Consider the following 20,917-nt stretch of genomic DNA (forward strand, 5'->3'; position numbering starts at 1 on the left):
AAAATTCTACTGACTCCCGTGAAATCCATGAATACTTCACTGCTAACTAAGCTATGCTGAAAGATCACTTACCATATGAAACCATGACTGAGTACAAACCATTTACTATTTGTGGTTAAAAACCCACGTGAATTTCTCTTGAGCTACCCTGACTTTGATTTCCTGCCAGAGCTGTTCAGGTAATGCAATAAAGACCAAAGCTTCTGGAATCAAGTTCTGAAAGGTTGATCTCAAACAGCTAGAGCACAGTAAACACAGAGGGTTTGGTGTTATTATGTATGGGAGGTAAAAGATGCAGGGAAACAGCTAATTCTAGCCAGTGGGTTCTGAATTCAAAGGGACTTAAGTCTTTCAAGTCAAAAGAACAGAGCTTCTGTTGGTTTTGTTTGTTTTTAAAGCCCTGGAAAGAATGCAGTGCCTTTTCCATAGCCCTTCAGCCAGCCACATTAAGCTCGGGTGGGACCATAGATAAACAGAAGACAGTGCAGACTGGGATCAGGTCATGTTCCAGCCCAGGGATTTCAAGTCTAGAATGAAGGCCCTAGAATTTCCCCACCCTCACCAATATTTTATTTCATGGAACAGATCCATCTAACATTGCTACAATACCACCTACAGGAACAGCAAAGCAGAAAACCCATCACAAGCTGAGGCCCAGGAGCAGCTCTTAGCAAGACTTAAGACTGGAGAAAGCTGTGAGCCTTTCAAGGGTGCTGGCACCATGCTTCAGACAAGGTTGTTTGCATTCATGCACCACGGCAGAGGCACCAAGACACCCAATGCAGCCCCTTCCAGCAGTCCCCAGGCAGGCAGGCAGAGAGCAAGGAGCAGCAGGGATGCAGATCAAGCACCAACAGAACAGACAGGAATCCAGTGCAAGGCTGAGAGAAGTGCCAAGAAGAAGAAGAAGAAGAAGCAGAGAAGAAGGAACAGCAGCAGCTTTATGGGCATGTATTTCTGGGAAGAGAATGCAATTTATGACTGCATGAGCCAAAAGCAATGGGCTCCCTGTTCCCACTGGAACCAGCACCTTCCTGGCACTGTAGTTCCCTTGAAGGAACACTGTCCTTCACACCACCTGAGTTGCCTGGTAGTCCTAATCATACCCTCTATTTAAGCAAGCTAATAACCCCCAAAAATGCAGACCACCTCCTCTTTCTTTGTCATGAGGGAGGAAACATTGGCTGTCTTGGAGAGCACCAGCAACTGCAGCCCATGAGGAATGCAGACAGTGAAATGGTACCTGGAGGGCCCTGCTCACAGAGTCTGTGGGACATGGATGGGATGATTTGGACACACACAGAACAAACAAAACAGTAAAAGGTTTTGAAACAGAATGAAATAGATCTTAGTGATTATATCTGGACCCTTAGGGAAGCTTTTTCTGAAAAATTTGCTCCTTTCTGACCTTAAACATAAGGATAAAATGAAAAGCTGCACACAGATCTGACAGGCAATTAAGTAACTCTTCAGGACAGTTTGAAATTAAAAATCCTACAAATGAGCTACAAGCTTGCGGCAGGTTGGTATTGATGGTTTTGGGTGTTATGACTACTAAGGACAAGCAGAACAGCAGCAGGGCTCAAGGAGAGCCAAAAGCTGAATTAAGACAACCATTCCTGACTGAAGTGCTGCTAGATTGGTTCTCTTCACTTCTAGAGAATGGCTTCTTGTGACGCGAGAACTTCTAGGCTGCTTTTGAAGTGCAAGGTTATTCCTACATTTGAGCAGCACTCAGCACTTGGTGTTCAAGCTGTTCTGAAGTGTGGAATCCAAGCTGAAGCTGCTGTGAGGTGGCTTTTGTGAGGCACGGGCACCTGTAGCCCTCACAAGGTGCACCAGAAGCCTCTAGAAGGTCGATACCGCTCCTTGAGTCTGCACCAAAACGGATTTTCAATTTCACCCTTGGCAGGAGGGAATGGGGTGGGAGGTGCAGAGGGAAGGAATGTGAAGAAATAAAAGGCACTGGCCTGGGATAAAGAGTGCAGGGATGAAGGGAGCGGTTGGGAGTGGAGAAGGGGTTGAGCAAGAAGGACCTTTTTTGCAGTACCTGTTCCATTTGCGGGCGCTGTTACCAGTATGTCCGTGCACTGTCCGAGGGCTTAAGCTGCCAGCTCATATGGCTGCTACTGTCCATGGCAGCCAAATACAACTGTGATGACGCAAGAAAGAGAGAGAAAAAGAGAGTGCAGCCTCAACGTGCATGAAAAACACAGTGCAAGCAAGTGAAACCGTGGTGTGTGTCAGCGACAAGGTGGGCTCTACAACCCTAAGGGAATATCCCTGTGGCAAGAAGGAGAAATCAGAAGGAATGAGAGAAGGAAAAACACAAACAAACGAACAAAAAGCCAGGAAAAGTAACGGACAAACAATGCAGCAGGATCATCACATCTTAGTTTTCACCATCTGTTCACAGAAAGCTAAATGGAATAGGTCAGCTCTGTCTGCCCACTGGACATAACCTACTTGGATGGTTATCTCCCTGTCCTCCCTCCCAAAAAGAGGCAGGGATGTGTGCATTGGTATTCCCTTTTTGTCTCTCTCCTCCCACAGACAATTTGCTATGAAAAGTTACCATTCCTTCTGCCTCAGTACGGTCTCAGCCACCTGCTACGGAGAGCTGCAAATATAAAAATCCCAGAAAAGCCTTTCCCTGCTGCCTGCCAATATGAGAATAGAAAGCATTTTTCTTCTCTCCACTGCCTGTCTACTACATCCCTCCAGGAAACACATTTACCCTATAGCCTGGTTCCCTCTCTCATCTGGGGAGAAGCTCCCTTTTCTATGGGCGTAGTGCTGCTCCCTCATCCCCCCCAGCTCCTGCACTTCCCCACAGCTCACACCATGCCTGCCAACTGAAGTCACTCTGAAGAACAAAATCCCTTTATCTACTCCCAAACCCCAGCCTAAGGCACCAGGACTCAGATTCCCACCCAGGGTATTGACACAAACAGCTACTGAAGAACCAGGGAACTTCCTGCCTCACTCCAGCCCCGTGGAAGGGAATGTGCTTTCTCTGAAGCAGAAGAGCTGTAGGGCAAGGGGAAGCAGGACATGGAAGGAACATGTGCCCTGGCAGTAGCAGAGGGACAGTGCCCTTCTGGCCCAGGAAACTCCAGCAGTGCAGCACGTCGGGGACTCTGCTGAGAGCGGATAACGCGACCAGAGCTCGCGAGCGGAGCACGGGGACAGGAAACCTCTTTGGGAAGGGTGGAAGAGGTCTGGCCAAGGACAGAGACAAGGATCAACTGCACATTTCCACCTCCTCTACAGCAAGATGAACTGGTCCTCTTGAAGCGAAACCATGAATGGCACACCCTCATTTCCACCACAATTCCTACTCCTTCATCTGCCAACCTCCTCTTCCTCCCCTTCCCATCAATTTGAACCAGGCACCACAGAGTGTCTTTTCTTTACCTACACCTGAACACTGGTTGACCATTTTACTACTCATCCTTTGTAATCACACCACCAAGTTAGTGAGCACTGGGATGGCATGTTCTCCAGGTTCTGCTGTAAATCAGGTTTACAGGATCCAGTGAGGGAGGGCAAGATTAATTTAGTTCTTACCCAGACATGAAGACAAGCCCATGTTTTATCCAGCATACAGAAATGGCTATCAGGCCACTCGAAATACCAAAACCTTCCATGAAAGTTTCTTTTTTTCCTCCATAGGAAATTAAATACAAAAATAGATTTCAAAGAAAGTAAAACAGTTGTGAAAGAAAGATTTAAAAAAAAATCTCAACAAAAAAATAATACAGGTTTCATCCTACCATCTCTTTAGGGCAGATTAAGGAGAGAGGTTCAGCAGTAACTCTGAATTTACAGTTTGAACAAGTTTCTTTTCAAACTTGAGGAACCAATGGCACAGATAGCAAGTACACTGCATGCAAGTGAATCATCCTGCTGAAGTCACCCATCAAGATACTCATGCACTTCAGTGGTGGCAGGACTGGGCCATAGGATTACCAGTGTTAATTGACTGAGTTTTATTTAGTCTTTTCTTGTGCAATGTCCAAAGTAGCATAGCAGGGTTTTATTCTCCACGGCAGGTGAGACATAGCTTGTCTATTCAGGCTGCTGCCATTTATGGGCCAGATCCTGTGTTTGGCTGCACAATCAGCTCCCGTGGGAGCACACAGGAGTGGCAAACGTGGTTTCCCCAAAGCTGCTGAAGCAGAGAAGAGCAGTAAAGAGAGACTTACTGAGGGAGGTGGGGACTCCCGGCCAATGAGCGGGGTATTCTCGCAACGGGGGTTCTGGAAATTTGCATTCTGGCTCCTAGGAAAGGAAGACACACATGGTAACGGGGCACGTGCCATGCTTCTCTGGGGAGGGTCTCTGATGGGGACACAGGACAGAGCATCCTCACCCCCAGAACTACTGTATCAGGTCAGTCTCCTCCAAAGCTTTTCTTACAGGCCAGATGGATCCCCTTTTTCAGGTAAGGGCATAAAACTATCATAATTTTCCTCAGATTGGGCACTATTTTTACATTCTTACTCAGAAGGGCCCACAATGAATCACATCAAGTGATTTAAAAATAGGGCCTTGTGAAAATCTGCCTCCCTGCAGCATCAGAACTGCCAAGTGGCAGAAAGGGAGATAAAATGAGGACAACGTCTAAGGGGATAAACAAAATGATGTGGCAGCGCAAAAAAAGATTGGCCCTGATGATAGTCCAAATGTAATCAGGGTTAGGCACTTCTGGAAAAAGCTCTGAAGATTCCACCTGGACTAGGTAGCTCCAAACTTCAACAGATGTCGGAGCTGACTGCAAATACTGTAGCAAGAGAGAGCCCACAGGTTTTTTCTTGGCTCTCAGTCTTTTGGGAGGCTTCTGGCAAGACTGCTCTGTGTGAAGAATTAAGTCTTCTGGTGATCAGAATCACTGTGTAATAAGAAGCCCAGACAATACTTTCCTACTTCTTTTCTTTAGACATTTTCCTGAGTCCTGGAGCACAAAGCTGTTCACACTTTGGAGCACGCTGTCTAACAAAACTCTTCCTAGTGCAGCGCTTTCAAGCTATTCCCTTCTCCCATTAGATGCCAATCAGAAAACAAAATCCTTCCACTGCTTTTTACCACTAGGTCAGAAGTGCCAACCCTGCAGCACTTGAGCCAACAGAGATGAGAAGGAAGCCCTGTGGAGAGGCTTCCTGGGGATACTCACATGTACTCCGTGACGGGAGCATTGCTGACTGTGTGTGCTGCTGCAGGGATGCTGGTCTCACTGCCATAACTACTGCCACAGCTATAGAGGCTGGGCATGTGCACTCTGTACAGATTATCGTGTGTCTGTCTACTCCCTTGAGCAGCTGATTCTTCTTCCCCATCATCATCTGAGCCTCTGCAAGAAGGAGAAAAAGTTCCTCCTAGAACCAACCCTACAGTGACCCCACATGTGGGGTTTGCAGGAAACCATGGTAATCCTAGGAGCCTCCCAGTCATCTTCCACATCCTCCACGTTGGTACCCGTTTGGGATGCCTCAGGGTGGCAGTGTGAAACACAGCCCACACCACAGTGACTCAGACCTCCCACAGATCCCATCTGGAGGTGCACACTGCGTGATCCTCTCCAGCCTCCCTACAGGCTTCTCTCACGGGTCTGCAACTGCCCAGCTGTACGGCCCAAGGATGGATATACATCCCAAAATGTTCAGTGCTAAAAACCCCCACAAACAACAAAAAAGAGAGGCAGTGGGGATACAGTGCCATGCACCCCACAGAAACATCCTTCAAGACTGCAATCTGTGTCCTTCCATTTCCTGCAGACACATCCAAAGAGCTCTTAAGGATAAACCTCTGTAGAATTCTCTGAAGTCCCATTATGGCTGCAAAGGGTCTGCTTCAGCTCCTAGCAAAATCACAGAAGTCTTTACAGAGAATAAGCTGCAAAATTGGTGTCTAAAGGCTTTATCTTCTCAAAAATGCCACGATTTAAAATCAATGGAGAGCAGAACTGTTTGCCAGTTGGTTCCCTCTGCCTTCCCATAATATTCTCTTGCCCCTCCTACATAATACACACTGCTATTTCATCTCCCTAACTAGGGGGTGGAGCACCATGGTCTGAAATATATTTAATCTGTGCTTAAAGCTAGTGAAAGGTTCTACACAGCATGGCCATCACTAGAACCTCCCAAACATCACCTGCAGCTCCTGCACCACACGGTGGCACTGAAGATCGAGGGATTGCAGCCTGCACAGTCTCTTACAGGCAATGAACTATCACATCCTCCACCTCCCAGAGGGAGGCTGGGGGAGAAATGGTGCTCCACAGAATGCAAGAGGGAAAACCCTTCAGCTCACAGCAGCAGCCTGAGCCTGCTGGGGTTGGCAGGGCAGGCAGCAGCCCACAGGGGAGGCAGCACAGGAGATGCCACCAAACTCTTCCCCTTCCAACAGGCAGGCTGCCGTGCTCTTTGTGGTGAGGTCTCTGCAGCTGTGGAAGAGGTGAATAACCAGCCATGTTCTCAGGGGCTATTCTGACACTTCCTAAGGCCACTTCTCTGTGGGCATTGCAGGCTGGGCCAGCTCTGGCTTCCTGCTGTTTTTCAGGGCCTTCTATTTTACCACAAAAATCAGGACCGCAGAAGAGAATTTGCTGCAGCCTCTTGCTGTTCTGCAAGAGTAGAAAACTCAACGTCATTTTAACAGCTGCCTGTGGTGCAGCAGCCAGTCAGTGAAGTGAAGGTTTCCTAAAGACTTACTGATTAATCTGGTTATCATCATTAATAGCAGTTCCAATTTGCAAGTGCCTCACCTGCCCATGTTACTGACAACAAGACAGTTCCTGCTTTCCATTATCTATGCAAGTCAGTCACCTCAGCATGAGCAAAGCTACAAAGGCAAGTGTAAACTGCTTCTTATTCCAGTTCTCTTCCCTGTAGTAGAACAAATGCCTCAATATAATGCAAGAGAGTAAGAACTTCACAGGGAGAGCAATAGTTCAAGCATTACCTCTATGTTACAGCTATAATCATTCATCTGACTTGACTCACAGTCCTGCAGTGTACTGAATGCTCTGCACACAGAGTATTCCAGTGCAATAAGGTTCAGATGTTAGTATCAACCACAGCCAGAGCAAAACACAACCATTTTTTTTTTTTCTGTTAGACCTGTGCTTATACAGCCTCATCCCTCACACTCCTGGGATCACAGGGGAATGAGCTCCATATGCTCATGGGCACAAATCCAGCAGCCAGTTTTCACTGGGAAAGAGCTCTACAATGCTACAGGATCCAAACCCTCTGTGTACCTCTTTTGCTGCCAAGTGTGTGGGACACTGCAGACAATGGAACTGAACATGAGGGCTGTGACAAAGGAGAAGAGAACCAGGTAGATGAGGCCTTCCACTCCATCATAGCAGAATCCTGTCAGAGCCTGGATGTAATCCTGCAGAGAGAAAGGAGCAGAGTTTCCTGATCACTGCAGAGTTACCATTGAGCTCTTACTCAAAAGCCCTTCTCCAGATTACACTCTCTGAAACAACTTAAAGACATTGCACTCCCTTTTCTAGAGCATATTTCTATTTTAATTTCAGGGACTCAAGTGTTTTTCATAAATGATCTAACCCTCGTTTCCCCTCACAAAGACCAGCTTGGATTTAGACATAGAAATATTTTCAACCGCCCACAGTAAGACTTTAAGAGGAGGAAAAATAAACAGCCAAGGCAAACTTATCCACCCAACTGGAGACATAATATTTTTCATAAAGCCTTTCAACTCCCTCACAGTATCCCATGCCCAAGAAGAGAAGCATGAACTGTGTCTCTGCCTTTAGAGAGGCAGTGAGGACAACAGCAAGGCTGTGCTACACTGCTCTAAGTGCTCTGAGGCACTGCACTCCATGGCAAAGGCAACAAGTTATTTGCTATACACAAAAAATCCCAAACCTGAAGGCCTCTATGGCTGCAGCTTGAAGATGTCTGAAGGCATGTTATCTACCTTCCTATGCTGAACTTTAAACTCAAAGCTAACTTGATCCAAATGCTCACTCCCCTTTCTGCTACAATCAGTAAGTAAAAAGCTGTTGTAAACTTCCACCAGAGCTTTGGAACTCCAAGCTAATACAGGTTCTGCACTCCTTTTTCTCCTCCTTAGCTCAAGCCCAGTTACCAAAACTCACCAAGTGCAGACTCCGACAGTCTACCAAAGCTGTCAGCTGCTGCAGGTTGATCTCTGTAGAGTTCAAAACCTCCTGGATCCGAGTAAGATACTCCTGCAAACAACAGACCAGTGATTAGTGCAAGGGAATGCTTAGCAGGGGCTGATCCTGGGTTCTGTACAAAGTTGAGGGAAGCCCCAAAGAACAGGGAGAGCAAACTTGAGGAGAGTTACCTTGGAGGTGGGGTGATCTTTGCTCGCTGACCTCATCAGTTCCGACACATCGTCCTGCATTTCTACCAAAGCTTTGTGACCTCCTGACAGCTTCTGCTCAACACAAAACATGCAATGTTTCATCAGTTCAGGCCACATGGACCAACAGATCTCCTGGGAAAAGACTGAAATCCTATTTCCCAAATACTGAAGCATCATCTGTAGGAATGGTACTAAAGATGTCCCAACTGACACAAGTGCAGCTGCAACAGGGTTAAGTTTGACCTTTAGCAAACTGGAAGAAGTACAGACAGAGAGAAGAGGAGAAGGGAAGAACCAAAAGGAAAAAAAAATCCAAAAAACACAAACCCACAAACAAAGAACAAAATACATACACAAAAAATGTACACACAGCTGGGGCTGGCTCCACGACAGAAGGAAGGAGAAAGAAAAGACACAAAGCACTCAAGTTCTCACCACAGAACACAGCTGGATTTTTTTACTAAATCAGATGGATGAAAAAGAAATAATGTTAACAGTGGAAGTTGTTTGTCTTAGGGTGCAGCCTTCACATCCCTTTAAAGCACCATGGGAATTTCACATGCAATAGCATGTCAGGGAGTACACAGAGCAACAAGAAATGCAACAGATGGCAGAGATGCATCAAACCACAGCCCCAAGAGTTCTTACCCCACCTTTTAAAACAGAGGAAGACAAGATTTTTAAAAAATCCTAAATATAAACGGTGAAGCAGCTGGTGTCTGCCAAATGGTGGGTGGTGTGGGCCCATTCTGGCCTCTGATGCACACGACAAAGTCTGGAATGGGCCCAGGTGCTGTTCTTCTGCCCCCACACAAAAGAATAATGTGACTCACATTTATACTTTAGGATAAATCCCTTGGATGTTCAAAGGTTTGTAAGAGGCATCTGTGGAAATGCACACAGAAGCAAATGCATTTTGGGAGTGGAGTGTTACCACTCTTTAACCCAAAAGAACCTTCAAGAAGAGATTCGAAGCAGGAATCACAGTTTCCCAGCCTGGCATTAATTGTGGTGCTGTCTCCACACTGCTGCTCTTTAGACAAGTGCCTTGTACACAGAGGTACCAGCAACAAAGCCATGGCTCTCACCACACTACACACAGGCCCTTCCAAGGGGTGCCCTGGACCTGAAGTTGTGCAGGTGGTGATGAAGCTGGAAAAAACTCCTCTCTAAATCACAGTGCCACCTCCTGCACAGCTGGGAAGCAGCTGCCAAAGCTTTACCACCAGCCAGAGCACTCCCTGAAGCAAACAGCCTGTGACTGGCTGCATGCTGACATCAGAGCACTTCACCTGCACCCTGCAGGGTGAGGAGACCCAGGGGTGGAAGGAGTTGGGGTGCTTACACTCACCTGCTGGAAAGGGTTGGGGTAGCCAGCACTACAGGTCATGTAATAGCGGAGAGTCTCTGGGAAGACACAAGAGAAGAAAGTCAGGCCAGTTCCTCAGCCCAGCTTTGCAGGATGGGTCTGCTCCATTTAAAGTTAAGAAAGTCAGGCCAGTTCCTCAGCCCAGCTTTGCAGGATGGGTCTGCTCCATTTAAAGTTAGATGGAACACACAGGAACTTTTACTCGGAAGTTGGCACTATCTATCACATAAACCTAAGAGAAGACATCAGTCTAGGGCAAGTTCAACTACACCACAGTGGAGACACACTCATAAACTCCAGATAAGATTGTTACTGTGCTCTGCTAACAACATCATTTGTTTCCAGGCTTGAAGACACAGCTGTGCTCCTATTCATTCAAACCAGCCTGGTGCCCTCATGAGCCCTCTACAACACTACATCAGCTGCTAGCACACACAAATTACACATAACAGGCTTTCCCCTGCCATCCTCAATAATGTTATCAAGGAAGGAAGCTCTGAAAGACTTGATCATCTACATACCTTTAGATTATTCCTCAAACATTTACAGTTCCTCTTCAGATGAATCTGAGCATGCCAGCTCAGCAAAATCAAGGGTGATGTTGGCATGGTAAAGACTACAAAAGCCCTAAAACACACAAGCCCTCTGCATTCCCCCTCCACCAGCATCTTTTCCTCTGTTCTTTTTAATCTTCTGTCTGTGCCTTTCAGTAATGCATATTCCAGGCTGCACAGCCATTCTGATGAGTCCCAACTCAGAAATCAGTAAAAGGCACAACCAGAAGCAAGCAGAGCTGTGAAGGAAGCAGACCTGCCTGTATCCTGACTCTGCCATGCTTGCCATAAATATTGAATGCACCTTTGGGCAAGGCAGCCCGCTGGAGAGCGAGTGCTACAGCACAGCCTGTCAGCCCCTGTGTGCTGGCAATGCAACCTGACAGCTGTTATTTATAATTCATCAGCCTGCTCTGGGGCAGCTCCTCCAGCTGCTCCATCTCCCTCCCACCGACTCTTTCTCTGGGACAACTTACACCTCCCCAGCCAAGCCTCTAAACAGCAATTAGCAAATTGTGGGCAGACAGGAGGGCAGCAAGAGCTGCTTTGTGCCTCGCTTTGGGCAGACCACAGAAGCGACCGTCCGCAAGCACTGAGCCAAGGAAAGGGCTGCTCCTCCCTGGCTCATAAATCACACACAATGGCTGTGTGAAAATGGATTAAAACACACCTGCACTGACAGAACAGCAACAGCAACCCACAGCATCACACACTGTGACCCAAAGGAGCTGTGATCTTGTCACCTATTTATTTTAAACCAACAAACCACTACAAGTTTCTCCTAAGCTCCCACAGTGGTATCAAGTTTAGATTGGCTTTTTAAGTGCAGTAAGTTGCATGACATGCTGCTAATGCAGAGCTCTAGAAATGTTTCTTGAGGGCCTTCTGGATCTTCCCTGGTGGGCAGATTAGAGATGAGAGCTCCTGATATCATAGTTTGCAGCTTGTAAGCTCAGGATAAAGATTGCTGGTTACAAGTGAAGCAAAAAGCAGTACAGTGAAATAAATGCTTGCCTTGCTTCACCCTGGAAGGCAGGATCAGCAAGGATTCACTGTGGTAGTACAGGCTTTGCTGCTGACAAGTGTGACACTCCACATAAAACGTGCTTCCCAAAATGGCACAGCCATCAGGAGCAGCTTTGCCCTGCACTGAACCCAAGCTGTGCTGCTTTAAATCTATGGCTACAACAGGCAGAGAAGCTGCCTTCAGGTGATCCTGTACTGCAAACCTGGAAATTAAGAGGACCATGTCCCCTGCCTCCATGCCACCAGGAAAAGAGGAAGGAGCAGGAGGCACCTTCACCTGTTTTAAACCTGGTGGAGGCTATCCTGTACATCACCAAATCTCATATTTCTAACCAGAAAGCAGCTACACTAATCCATCCTTTGCACTTTGCTAACAGCTCCAGGCAATTTCTTTCTATAATTATCTTTCTGGTGCATTTTCCTCTCAAGGAAAATTCCTAAAGGTTGATCTGAGTTTTGAAGCTGGCCTTTAGGCAATGTAGTTCATAGCAGAAGGGTTAGGCAGGGTCACATCTGCAGCTGCCCATGCCTGCTGTAGCTAGCAGCAATCCTCCTGACTCACTCCTGGTGCACAGGCATTGTGGGAGCAGAAGGCAAGGAAGGGAACTACCTAAAATGCTTTATTTTTGCAAAATCTGTTTTTCCTAGAAAGGAAAGAAGAGCTTCCTACTAAAGACAGCTTCAGCTGCTAGAACAACTTAGTGCTTCTGCAACCATGGAGACCTACTACTCACTTCAAAGCCCAGCCAAAATGCAAAAATGGTATTATGCACCTGCCAAAAGGCAGTGAGGTCTGGAGAGAGCAATGAGAAAAAAAGAGCCTAGCTCAAAAAAAATTCCTCACACCTAGAACAGCTTTTCCCACCCCTTCTTCATCTCTAATTAAACATTCTCTTAGCAGTGCTCATTTTACCCATACACCCAGATGAGGCTGTCTCTGAGGGTTCAATCATCACAGAAAGCACCTGTGGTGTCAAGGCAGCTCTTTTGGCTGGAGTTCCTTGCCCAGGTAACATTCTCCACCAGGAGTTTTGTTTCCCCAAGACACCACTCTGACAGCAAAGGGAGGTGTCTGCATAATATTTAATTTCTCTGATACATCCTATTCTTGTGTTAGTAAAAGCAAAGAGCTTGCAACTCTCCCATTTGCCCTTCACTCAAAGCTTTCTACTAATCAGGAATCCAACAACAGCAGGCAGGAAAACAGCTTCTCCACACCAACATCAGCTCAGCAGGATTCTCAAGAGCACTTCTTTGGGCAAACTCTTTCCTGCAGTGTTCTCTGGGCTCAGGTCATGACTGTGCAGACCCCACTGCCCCAGCTGAGGCTTTGTCCTGATCTCTTCTAGAGAGGAAACAGAGGTGCTGACGGTGTCACCCTTTGGTGGATTCAGCTCTGGACTTCTGAGATTGCACCAGTGGGAGGCCAGTAGGGCTGGGCATGACAAAGACCCTTCCTGCTCATATCTGAGCAGCTCAGCCTCAGCATCCAGCCTGACCAGCTCGGCTGGACCGCAGCTAAAAGGCTCCATTATCCATCCCCTGAGCTTCACAGCTGCCTCAGAGATAAGAGAGTGCCTGTTCACCATGCAGATTTCTGGGAAGAGAATCTGGAGAAAGCTCTTCCTGTTGTTTAGACAGTTTGGGCCTTTTTATTTAATTTTATGCAACAAGTCATCTGATAATAACATAATATCAGTGAAAAATAATGGGACTAGGAGATGGCCTCCTGCTTTGAAAATAAACATCTTGGCTGCACCAAGTCTTTTTACTAGCAGCAGGAGTTGATTATACAGGCACTGTTCAGTTCCATTGGTTTTATCTCAGTTAATGAATACAGGGTGAGTTAGGCACATACATCAGCCTCTTCTGCAAAATTATTTAAGTATTTGCTTCTCCCAAAAACCTGCATTAAATTTCTTTGCCTCCCTTTTCTCGCCCCATCATTTTTTTAATGCAGCACATTTTATCTGCAAAACAAGAACATCTCTTCTCTAGCTAAAAACATGACAGTAATAATGCACTTAATCAGATTATTCTCAGCTCAATTAATTCCACTTAGATTTGAAAACAGCAATTAATACATAAACAAGAATATTAACATACTAGTTGCCTAATATTCAACTCAGTTATTTTTCTGTGAAAACTACAACCACCACCACCAAAAACACATTGCACATATTGATGACTCAGTCCCAGTCTGAATGTCAGAGCATGGAGAACCTTAGAATACATTGTATGCAACAACAGCAAATAAAAGTAGTGATTAAAGAGCAAAATTGACCCAGCACTACCAAACTTCTAAGGATTACTGGTTGGTTCTTACATCCTTAAAATTAGATGGCAGCACCCATCTAATAACTCCCCATGGATTCTTCCTCCATGACCTACCTGAGCCCCTCCAGCCACCCACACTCTCTTTTAGTGTGTCTATACCTCTTTTAGTGTGTCTATACTGCTGTTAAAGCTGGAGAACACCATCCAAAAAGCAGAGACAGCAACCCAGAGAGCACAAAGCACCAGAACCAGGGGCTTTCAAACAGGGCCTCTTCCTCTGAGAGGACAGCATCAATACTGGCTCCAGCCTGTCCCTGTCTCCTGGAGCTCCTCACTCTCCTACATCAGGCTCAGCTGATCACAAAGCAGCTGCTACAATTTGCAGCCAAGGGATACTAACGCTTATTCCAGACTTTTAAAGAGGTTTTATTGGGATTAAAGGGTAATTGCCACACTGCAGGCTTCATGTCATCATTTTTCCTCCTGCTCAGATGCACGGGAAGATCTCTACATTGGAGACCAAGACCTATTTCCATTACTATGACACAGCAGTGAAAACCCACATGGGAAGATGGAAGATTCAATAATCTCCCAGCCTGGTGGGAGCTGGCTGGTACAATGGCAGGCTCAGAAGTTGGACTTCTGAGATTTCCTTCTGGAGAAAGGAAAAGGAGCTCACCAATGCTCCAGGGTGCCTGGCAGCAGGAGCTGATGATGCCTTGTGAAGGCTGACCTAGAACAGAAGCTAGACAGAGCTAAAGAATAAAGTAGGGATTTATTAGAAGGCCTCAGTGGATCCACCTTGGGCAGCACAAGAGCCCAGCCAGGGCTACACCCAAGATGAACCAAAATGGTCACAAAATGCACGAGTGCTCATGGAGCCTCTCACTGTGATCAGCTCTGCTCCATGTGCAGATTGGAGTTAATTGTCCCACTACAGCTTTAGGTTATGAAGTCCCATCCTTCTTGTTTTTCTCTCTTTAGTTCCCATTGTTTGTGCTCTTGGGCGTGAGATTTGGATTATTTGTCCTTGGTCCCCAGCTAGAGAAGGAATTGTTTTGTCTCCCCGCTCTGTGAAGAGAGCTCACCATCACCTGATATGAAGCTCAGACCCACACACTAAAGCAGCACAGAACCTGAAAAATATAAAAGCTAAACCCTGAGGCATCACTGACACACTCAGTGCCCATGCCTTCCAGCTCAGGTCTGCGGCAGCACCTGTTCCTCCTGCTGTTCTCCATTTCCCTCAGAGCCATTCACTGTTATTTATGGAGTTCAACAACTGTTCCATGGTGGTGCTGCAGGAGCAGAGCCTGTTTTCCCCAGGGGAGCCAACTGTCCCTGCTGGGGAATGCAGGAGGAGAGATGGAATGTCAGCCCTGCACTGGCTGTGAGCCTCCCAATGAACATTGATCCTGATCAATGGAAAACCACAGGAGCCCAGCAGACAAGCACAGCTGAAATGGAGAAGCAGCACAAAGGGGCCTTTCTTTGCTTTCCCAGGGCCAATCTGATTGTCACCAAACATGCTCCAGAGCTAATCTGGGTTACCAAATTATCACAGCTCACAGCTGGCAGGAGCATCACATATTTCCCCTTGGCCTCACTGACCCAGTTGCCTCCTTGAAGAGCCAGGAAACCAGCTAGGCACCTGAAGCCACGTCCTTGTCACCTTCACAGACAAAAGAGGATTTTCATCTTATGCCAAACACTCGTTCTCTTCCATCACTACATTTCTTTGTTGCCAAGAGAGCTGCCTGGTTCTATCCTTCCCACAAAATCAATAAATAAGGCACTCCAAAAATAAGATGTAGGGCTGCAAGATCAACCTGTACATATTTTTATACTACATTCTGCCTCCAGACATTTATGTTTTTTACTGTTTCCAATCCCCGCAACCTCAGCCATAGCTACATACCTAATTTCCTACCAGCTGCACATCGAGAGACAGCATTTGGCTAAGCACAGACCTTCTGCACACACAGCAGAAGTTCTCTGGTTCCACCAAATAAGAACCAGAAAAAACACAAGTCACTCCCTTTACAAATCAGTGTCATTGCCTATTTGTGTTTTACCATACACAGAACTACATAAAGGAACTACTGGAGGAGAGAAGGCAGGGGGGAAAAAAGTTAACTTTGTAAACTAAGCAGCAAACTCAGTCCTAAAAATACTTTTTCTTTTCAGCACTTATTGTGTCTCTGCTGGTAGGCACTCAATCACCTTTTTGTTAAGCCATGGCTCTGAATGCCATCTTTGCCCCACTGAGGTTCAAATTGGAGGCACCTCTCACATCACCAACCACTTCAGTCTAAATTAGGAGCAACAAGCCCCAAATACATCAGTTCTTCAGCTGGAAGTCACTGAGGTGCAGGCACATGCTTTAAGTGGAACAGGATACACAAAGAAGTCAAAATACTGCATTTATAATGGAAAGGGAAATTTAAACTTCTTTGTGGCTATTTCCATTCACTTACCCTTCAAAGAGACTACTATTTACAGCCACCATTAAGAGAAAAAAATTATATATAAACTGTTGATAACAGATATAAAAAGAGGTATGCTAGATTCAGGAATACAGACCCGAGAGCAAGTTTTAAAAATGTCAACTCAAACTGCACCCTGCTACTGCCACAGTTCTGTCACTTAGAGAGAAGAACAAGCCTCAAGAGTGCTACATTTAAAGCAAAATAATCCAATAATCTGGGGACTTCTGTTGTTCCATTTTATCAGTTATTTCCACCTAAGGCAGGAGAAAGGTTCTGAAGGTGGTTCTGATGCATACATGCACACTTCTGACCAGAATGCTGTTTTTCCACAGCTCCAAAAATTTAGTTTCCCACTGTATGCCAGATCCTCTGTTTCAAACACAGCTCAAAATTCTCAGTCACTGCCACGTTCCTGCGTGACAGCTGGAGCTGCAGAACTCCATGCCAAAGCCAGTCCCAGCACTCACCAGGACTGAGCACTGCATTCTCTTCAACCACTTTGGAGACGTAAGCATCAGGGTTGATACAGAAGTCACTGGAGCCCTGGATAGATGGAAGACAAAAGGCAAGCGGAATATCAAAGCACATCAGCATCAAAGAGCAGTTGAGCCAGGTTAACATCAGGGAACCTTCTATTCTAGGGGTGTTTCAGATGCTGAGGTCTCTCATCACCATCCCAGCAGCACTGCTTTACACAACCACAGCAGGGCTGGACTCTGAGCTACCACCATGGAGAAGGAGCATCTCTGGACTTCTCCTAGATGGAAATTGCTAGGACAGTTACTTAGATCAGGAGATGTTGTAAAACAGGCACAGCACAACATTAATCTGGTGTCTGCTAAACCTGCAGCAAAGGGTGAATGGGATTTGGATGTCAGCCACTTACCACAGCGGCAGCCAGCTCCAGGCCCAGGGATCCCCAGCTGACAATCAGGGCAAACACCCCAAGCAAGCACACCCTGTGGGAGACAGACAGATGGCAGATGGAGCAGCTCTGATTTCAAGCAGTTCCTTTCATAAGATGTATTATTTGGAGTCCAAAGTAATTACCAAACCCAAGAAATTATCAACCATTGACTGTATGTTCAGATGAACAATCCTATTTTAGATGTCATGGACAGCAGCAACCAGAGAAGTTCACATCCAGCTGTTCGATACTGCAGTACCTGCCCTAGAGCTGCAGCAGAAGGGAGAAGTAGGGAAGCAAAGTATTTCCCTGCTTCTAGCAGGGAAACCAAAGGCACAAAGACATAGAGGTGGCTGTAGGGTAGGCAGATTGGCAAGAGGTTGAGTACAGTCCCATCACTTTCACTGTTCCCATTCTAGACTTCATTTTCCAGGTCCAAAGATACCCAAAGAAAAATATGCTAAATAAAGAAAACCCCACAAAACCATACTGATGCAAAACTGGAGAAATCTCTCCTGTGTCTACAATAAATGAGGTTGTTGGGTGTAAGCACTACACGGCTACAGATGGTGGGAGGGAACACAGCTCCTGTTAGGACACCTTGGTTCCAAGCTGGTGCACCTGAACAGCACCCAAACATCCCACATAGCTCCAGGAGAGAAAGTCACCTGCAGGCAAACAGCTTGGAACTGCAGTTCAGGTGCTCCCCACTGCCGTGTGAGTCCATCTCTGCAGACTGAAAGTTCTGTTCTGACAGCTGGACCTCATTACTGACAGAAATCGTGGGACGTATCTGCTGTCAAGCATACACAAGGCAGAGGGATGGCACAGCAGTGCTCTCAGTGACATTCAGGAGCACACACTCATGGAAAAGGCTTTTGCACTTCCCAACCAGCACATTAGCTCTTCACCCTTGCTGTCAGTATGAGTGGTAGAGATATTTAGGCTATAATGCTCCTCAACTCCCTCAGGTACAGGGCTGCAGACTAATAAGCAGTTTCATTTTATCTGTTTCTATCTTCAAAGTAAAGAGACACTGGCTTGCTCTCTTAGGGATGCTTTTTCCCTCAAGCTTTGAAACATAAGTAGATCCCTTCCCACCCACACCCTGAACAATACAAAAACCTGTTCAAAACCAAGACATTCTTTATTCAAACCCAGTACAACCATCTCTGCGAGGAAGGGACATCTTTTTTCTGCTACATTTGTCTCACTGAATACTAGAGCTTTAAAAAAGTAAACCTATGGGTTTCCATTAAAAAAATATACAAAAAAACCCCCAAAACAAACCCTATCCCTCAGTTTACTAACTTATTTTAATTCCAAATAATCCCTATTCTGTGAATGAACCTATGCCTCATCTTGCAGAAGTAAGGGAGTTTCATCAGACTGACATCTGCGCTGCACTCTGAAATGAGACACTAAAGACTTTGTTATGCCTTTTCCAAATGGATGCAAAAATTATCAGCCATGGATCAGCAAGGTTCTGTGGGTTTATGACATAAGGACAACACAGCTTGGTGCCTCCAGCTGAGCATGTTAATCAATAAGACACATTTGTTGTTTTCCTTTAAATGAAGATGACTGGGTCAGTAACTGATTGCTTGGCTAAAAGATCTAAAACTGGCATTTCACCATCTTGCCTGGCTGTGATACACTTGTTTCTTTATGCCATGTGCTCCCTTTAGGGAATGCCTTAATATGAACTTCTGGCTAACGGGGAATGAGAGTCTAATTTGAGCCCTGGGTCTGCCATCTGTGCATACACTTGGACTTTTGTCTGTATAACCTGCCAGGTATGAAATCATCTGGTAAATAATAAATCTGGATACACATTCCAATTATTAATGGCACCACCACGAACCAGGATAAACCTTGGCCATGTCAGTAATCAAACTGTCACTGTGTTTATGATACCAGGCTCTTTGCCAAATATGCCAAGCTACAAGACAGGGAGAGGAAGAGTTCTTTTCCTGTAACGGGGCATTTTCAGTGCTTTTGAGAAACAGACATGCATTAACATTGCAGTACCATGGCAACAAGACTCCTTCTCATCCCTGGCTTGTTCTCAGTTTAATGTTTCCTCAGGTGTGACAGCCCCAGGTAACAAGAGCAGATAGAGACACAGAAGGCAATGCTGCAGGTTGTGCAGGCACGTGCAATGCTTATCATCAATTAACAAATGTCTTCCCAACTGCAGGGAATTAAGGGGAGATTTTTAAAGCCTGTAATTTTAAGGAAGGATGTTCACATTATTATTTCCCAGCAAATGGAGGCTTCCAAGGCCACCCAGTGGAAAGCAGAGAGCCTGGGTTAGTTCCTCACCTTTGATTTTATACCTCAAGAACCTTCCTGTGAACATCTCTTGTATGAAGCCCTAACTATTTCCACAGAGCTACACTCTACAATGTCTCTCAGAGGAAATGTAAGATGTTCAATTTCAGATGTCCTTGATATCAATTGACAACAGGTAGAGGTTTCCACTAGCAGGCACTTGCTTTCAGCTGACCTACAATGTCTCTCTGCTCAGAGGGAATGTAAGATGTTCAATTTCAGATATCTCCTTGATATCAACTGACAACAGGCAGAGGTTTCCACTAGCAGGCACTTGCTTTCAGCTGACTTTCCTTATGCCCTGACCCCAGATCAAGACTTACCCCATAAGAATTGCCCTGGAGTTTCTAATGAGCCCAAAGAGCACCAGCAAACATATCAGGACATTGAACAGGAGCAGGCCCAGGTATCCCAGCCACCTGCAGCAAACAAAAACATGGTCTGCAAAGGAAAACTGGTGTGTAAAAAGCACAGATCGAGAAGCAGCTGTGACTTCTGGGGAAAAGTCCTTTTCTTCCCCAAAACCACCTTCAAAGATTAATCTTCAGAGAGCTCTGAGTATTTGTGGGATTGAAAGTTGAGGCAGGTAAAAACATTTACACAACACACTCAGCACAAACAGTTATTGAACACACTAGTGTTTTCTAGTGTGATGTTACACACCCTGGTTATCATCAGAGGAAGAAAAAGCATTGCAGCTCCTTGAACTTCCTAGATATTTGTCAGGGAATGATTATTTATTCCACATGTTTGGATAGAGATTTTGTTTTGTGGAATACAACTGATGCAATCTCGTATTTAATATGTTTAATAAAAAGGAATGTTAGGCTGTGGAATTAACTTACAGAACTAGTGCCATTTTCTACTCTATTTAATGTATTCCTTATGCACTTATTAGGACAGAGAAGAAGCTATACCTGGGGCTGTTTTTTTTCCCCAGTGCTAGAACACAAACTACAGATTTTGTATGTTGAGAATAAATTTCTCATCAGTTGGTAATAAAGATACTTAAGGAAAAAAAGCTGTGCATTTTCATTTGAACTGAATGCAGTCCTGCTGTAAGAAAAAAGTTAGCTCTGTGGGCCAAGAGCACCTGCAGCAATAAACAGAGTCTTTGGCTCAGCCACCCAGAACATGCACATAATTTCTGCAGAACAGACCAAAGCAGATGCTACAACCACTACACTACAGCATGCTACACACCTGTACCAGTCATAGAGGTCAATCTGAATTGCCAGCTCCTCCAGAGACAGCTCGTCATTCTTCCAGAAGGGGATCTCAGTTGTCTGCCTGACCAGATTATCCAAGAGACTTTGCAGTTTCTGGACAATTTGCAGGTAGTCTGTCTGCTTCTTGAACATCTCCTCCAGGACGAGCAAGTTTGGTTCCACTGTTTGGTTCAGGGCCACTGCAGTGTCCAGTACCTAGAGTATGGGAAAGAAAAAGGGGGATAAACAAATTAAAAAATAATAATAATTACAGTACAGGAAGCCAAGGAAGTAAAAGGGAAATTCATTCTAGCAAGTCATGAACAGCTTCCAGATTACCAGTCATCTGTCTTAAGAGGCTCAGACTGCTTACCCCTCAAAAGCATCTG

General features: G+C 45.7%; 1 protein-coding gene across 3 annotated transcripts in view; it reads right to left on the reverse strand.

Annotated features, from left to right (window-relative positions):
• Window positions 1–20,917, reverse strand: part of TTYH3 (tweety family member 3) — a 76,307-nt gene that overhangs the window by 8,888 nt on the left and 46,502 nt on the right. Inside the window, exons 4-14 of one of the 3 annotated variants that reach the window (XM_041401496.1) lie at window positions 20,524–20,744; window positions 19,644–19,739; window positions 16,966–17,038; window positions 16,547–16,622; window positions 9,716–9,771; window positions 8,344–8,436; window positions 8,132–8,224; window positions 7,262–7,398; window positions 5,177–5,353; window positions 4,209–4,284; window positions 2,051–2,152 (exon numbers count right to left, since the gene is read on the reverse strand). In XM_041401496.1, coding sequence (XP_041257430.1) covers window positions 2,072–2,152; window positions 4,209–4,284; window positions 5,177–5,353; window positions 7,262–7,398; window positions 8,132–8,224; window positions 8,344–8,436; window positions 9,716–9,771; window positions 16,547–16,622; window positions 16,966–17,038; window positions 19,644–19,739; window positions 20,524–20,744 — 1,179 coding nt within the window. In that variant the 3' untranslated portion in view covers window positions 2,051–2,071. The remainder of the gene's footprint in view (window positions 1–2,050; window positions 2,153–4,208; window positions 4,285–5,176; window positions 5,354–7,261; window positions 7,399–8,131; window positions 8,225–8,343; window positions 8,437–9,715; window positions 9,772–16,546; window positions 16,623–16,965; window positions 17,039–19,643; window positions 19,740–20,523; window positions 20,745–20,917) is intronic. The other 2 variants (XM_041401497.1, XM_041401498.1) reach the window with 2 other exon arrangements.

This window comes from Onychostruthus taczanowskii, unplaced genomic scaffold, assembly GCF_017590055.1.
Source record: "Onychostruthus taczanowskii isolate IOZ18803 unplaced genomic scaffold, ASM1759005v1 scaffold19, whole genome shotgun sequence".
Lineage (NCBI taxonomy): Eukaryota > Metazoa > Chordata > Aves > Passeriformes > Passeridae > Onychostruthus > Onychostruthus taczanowskii.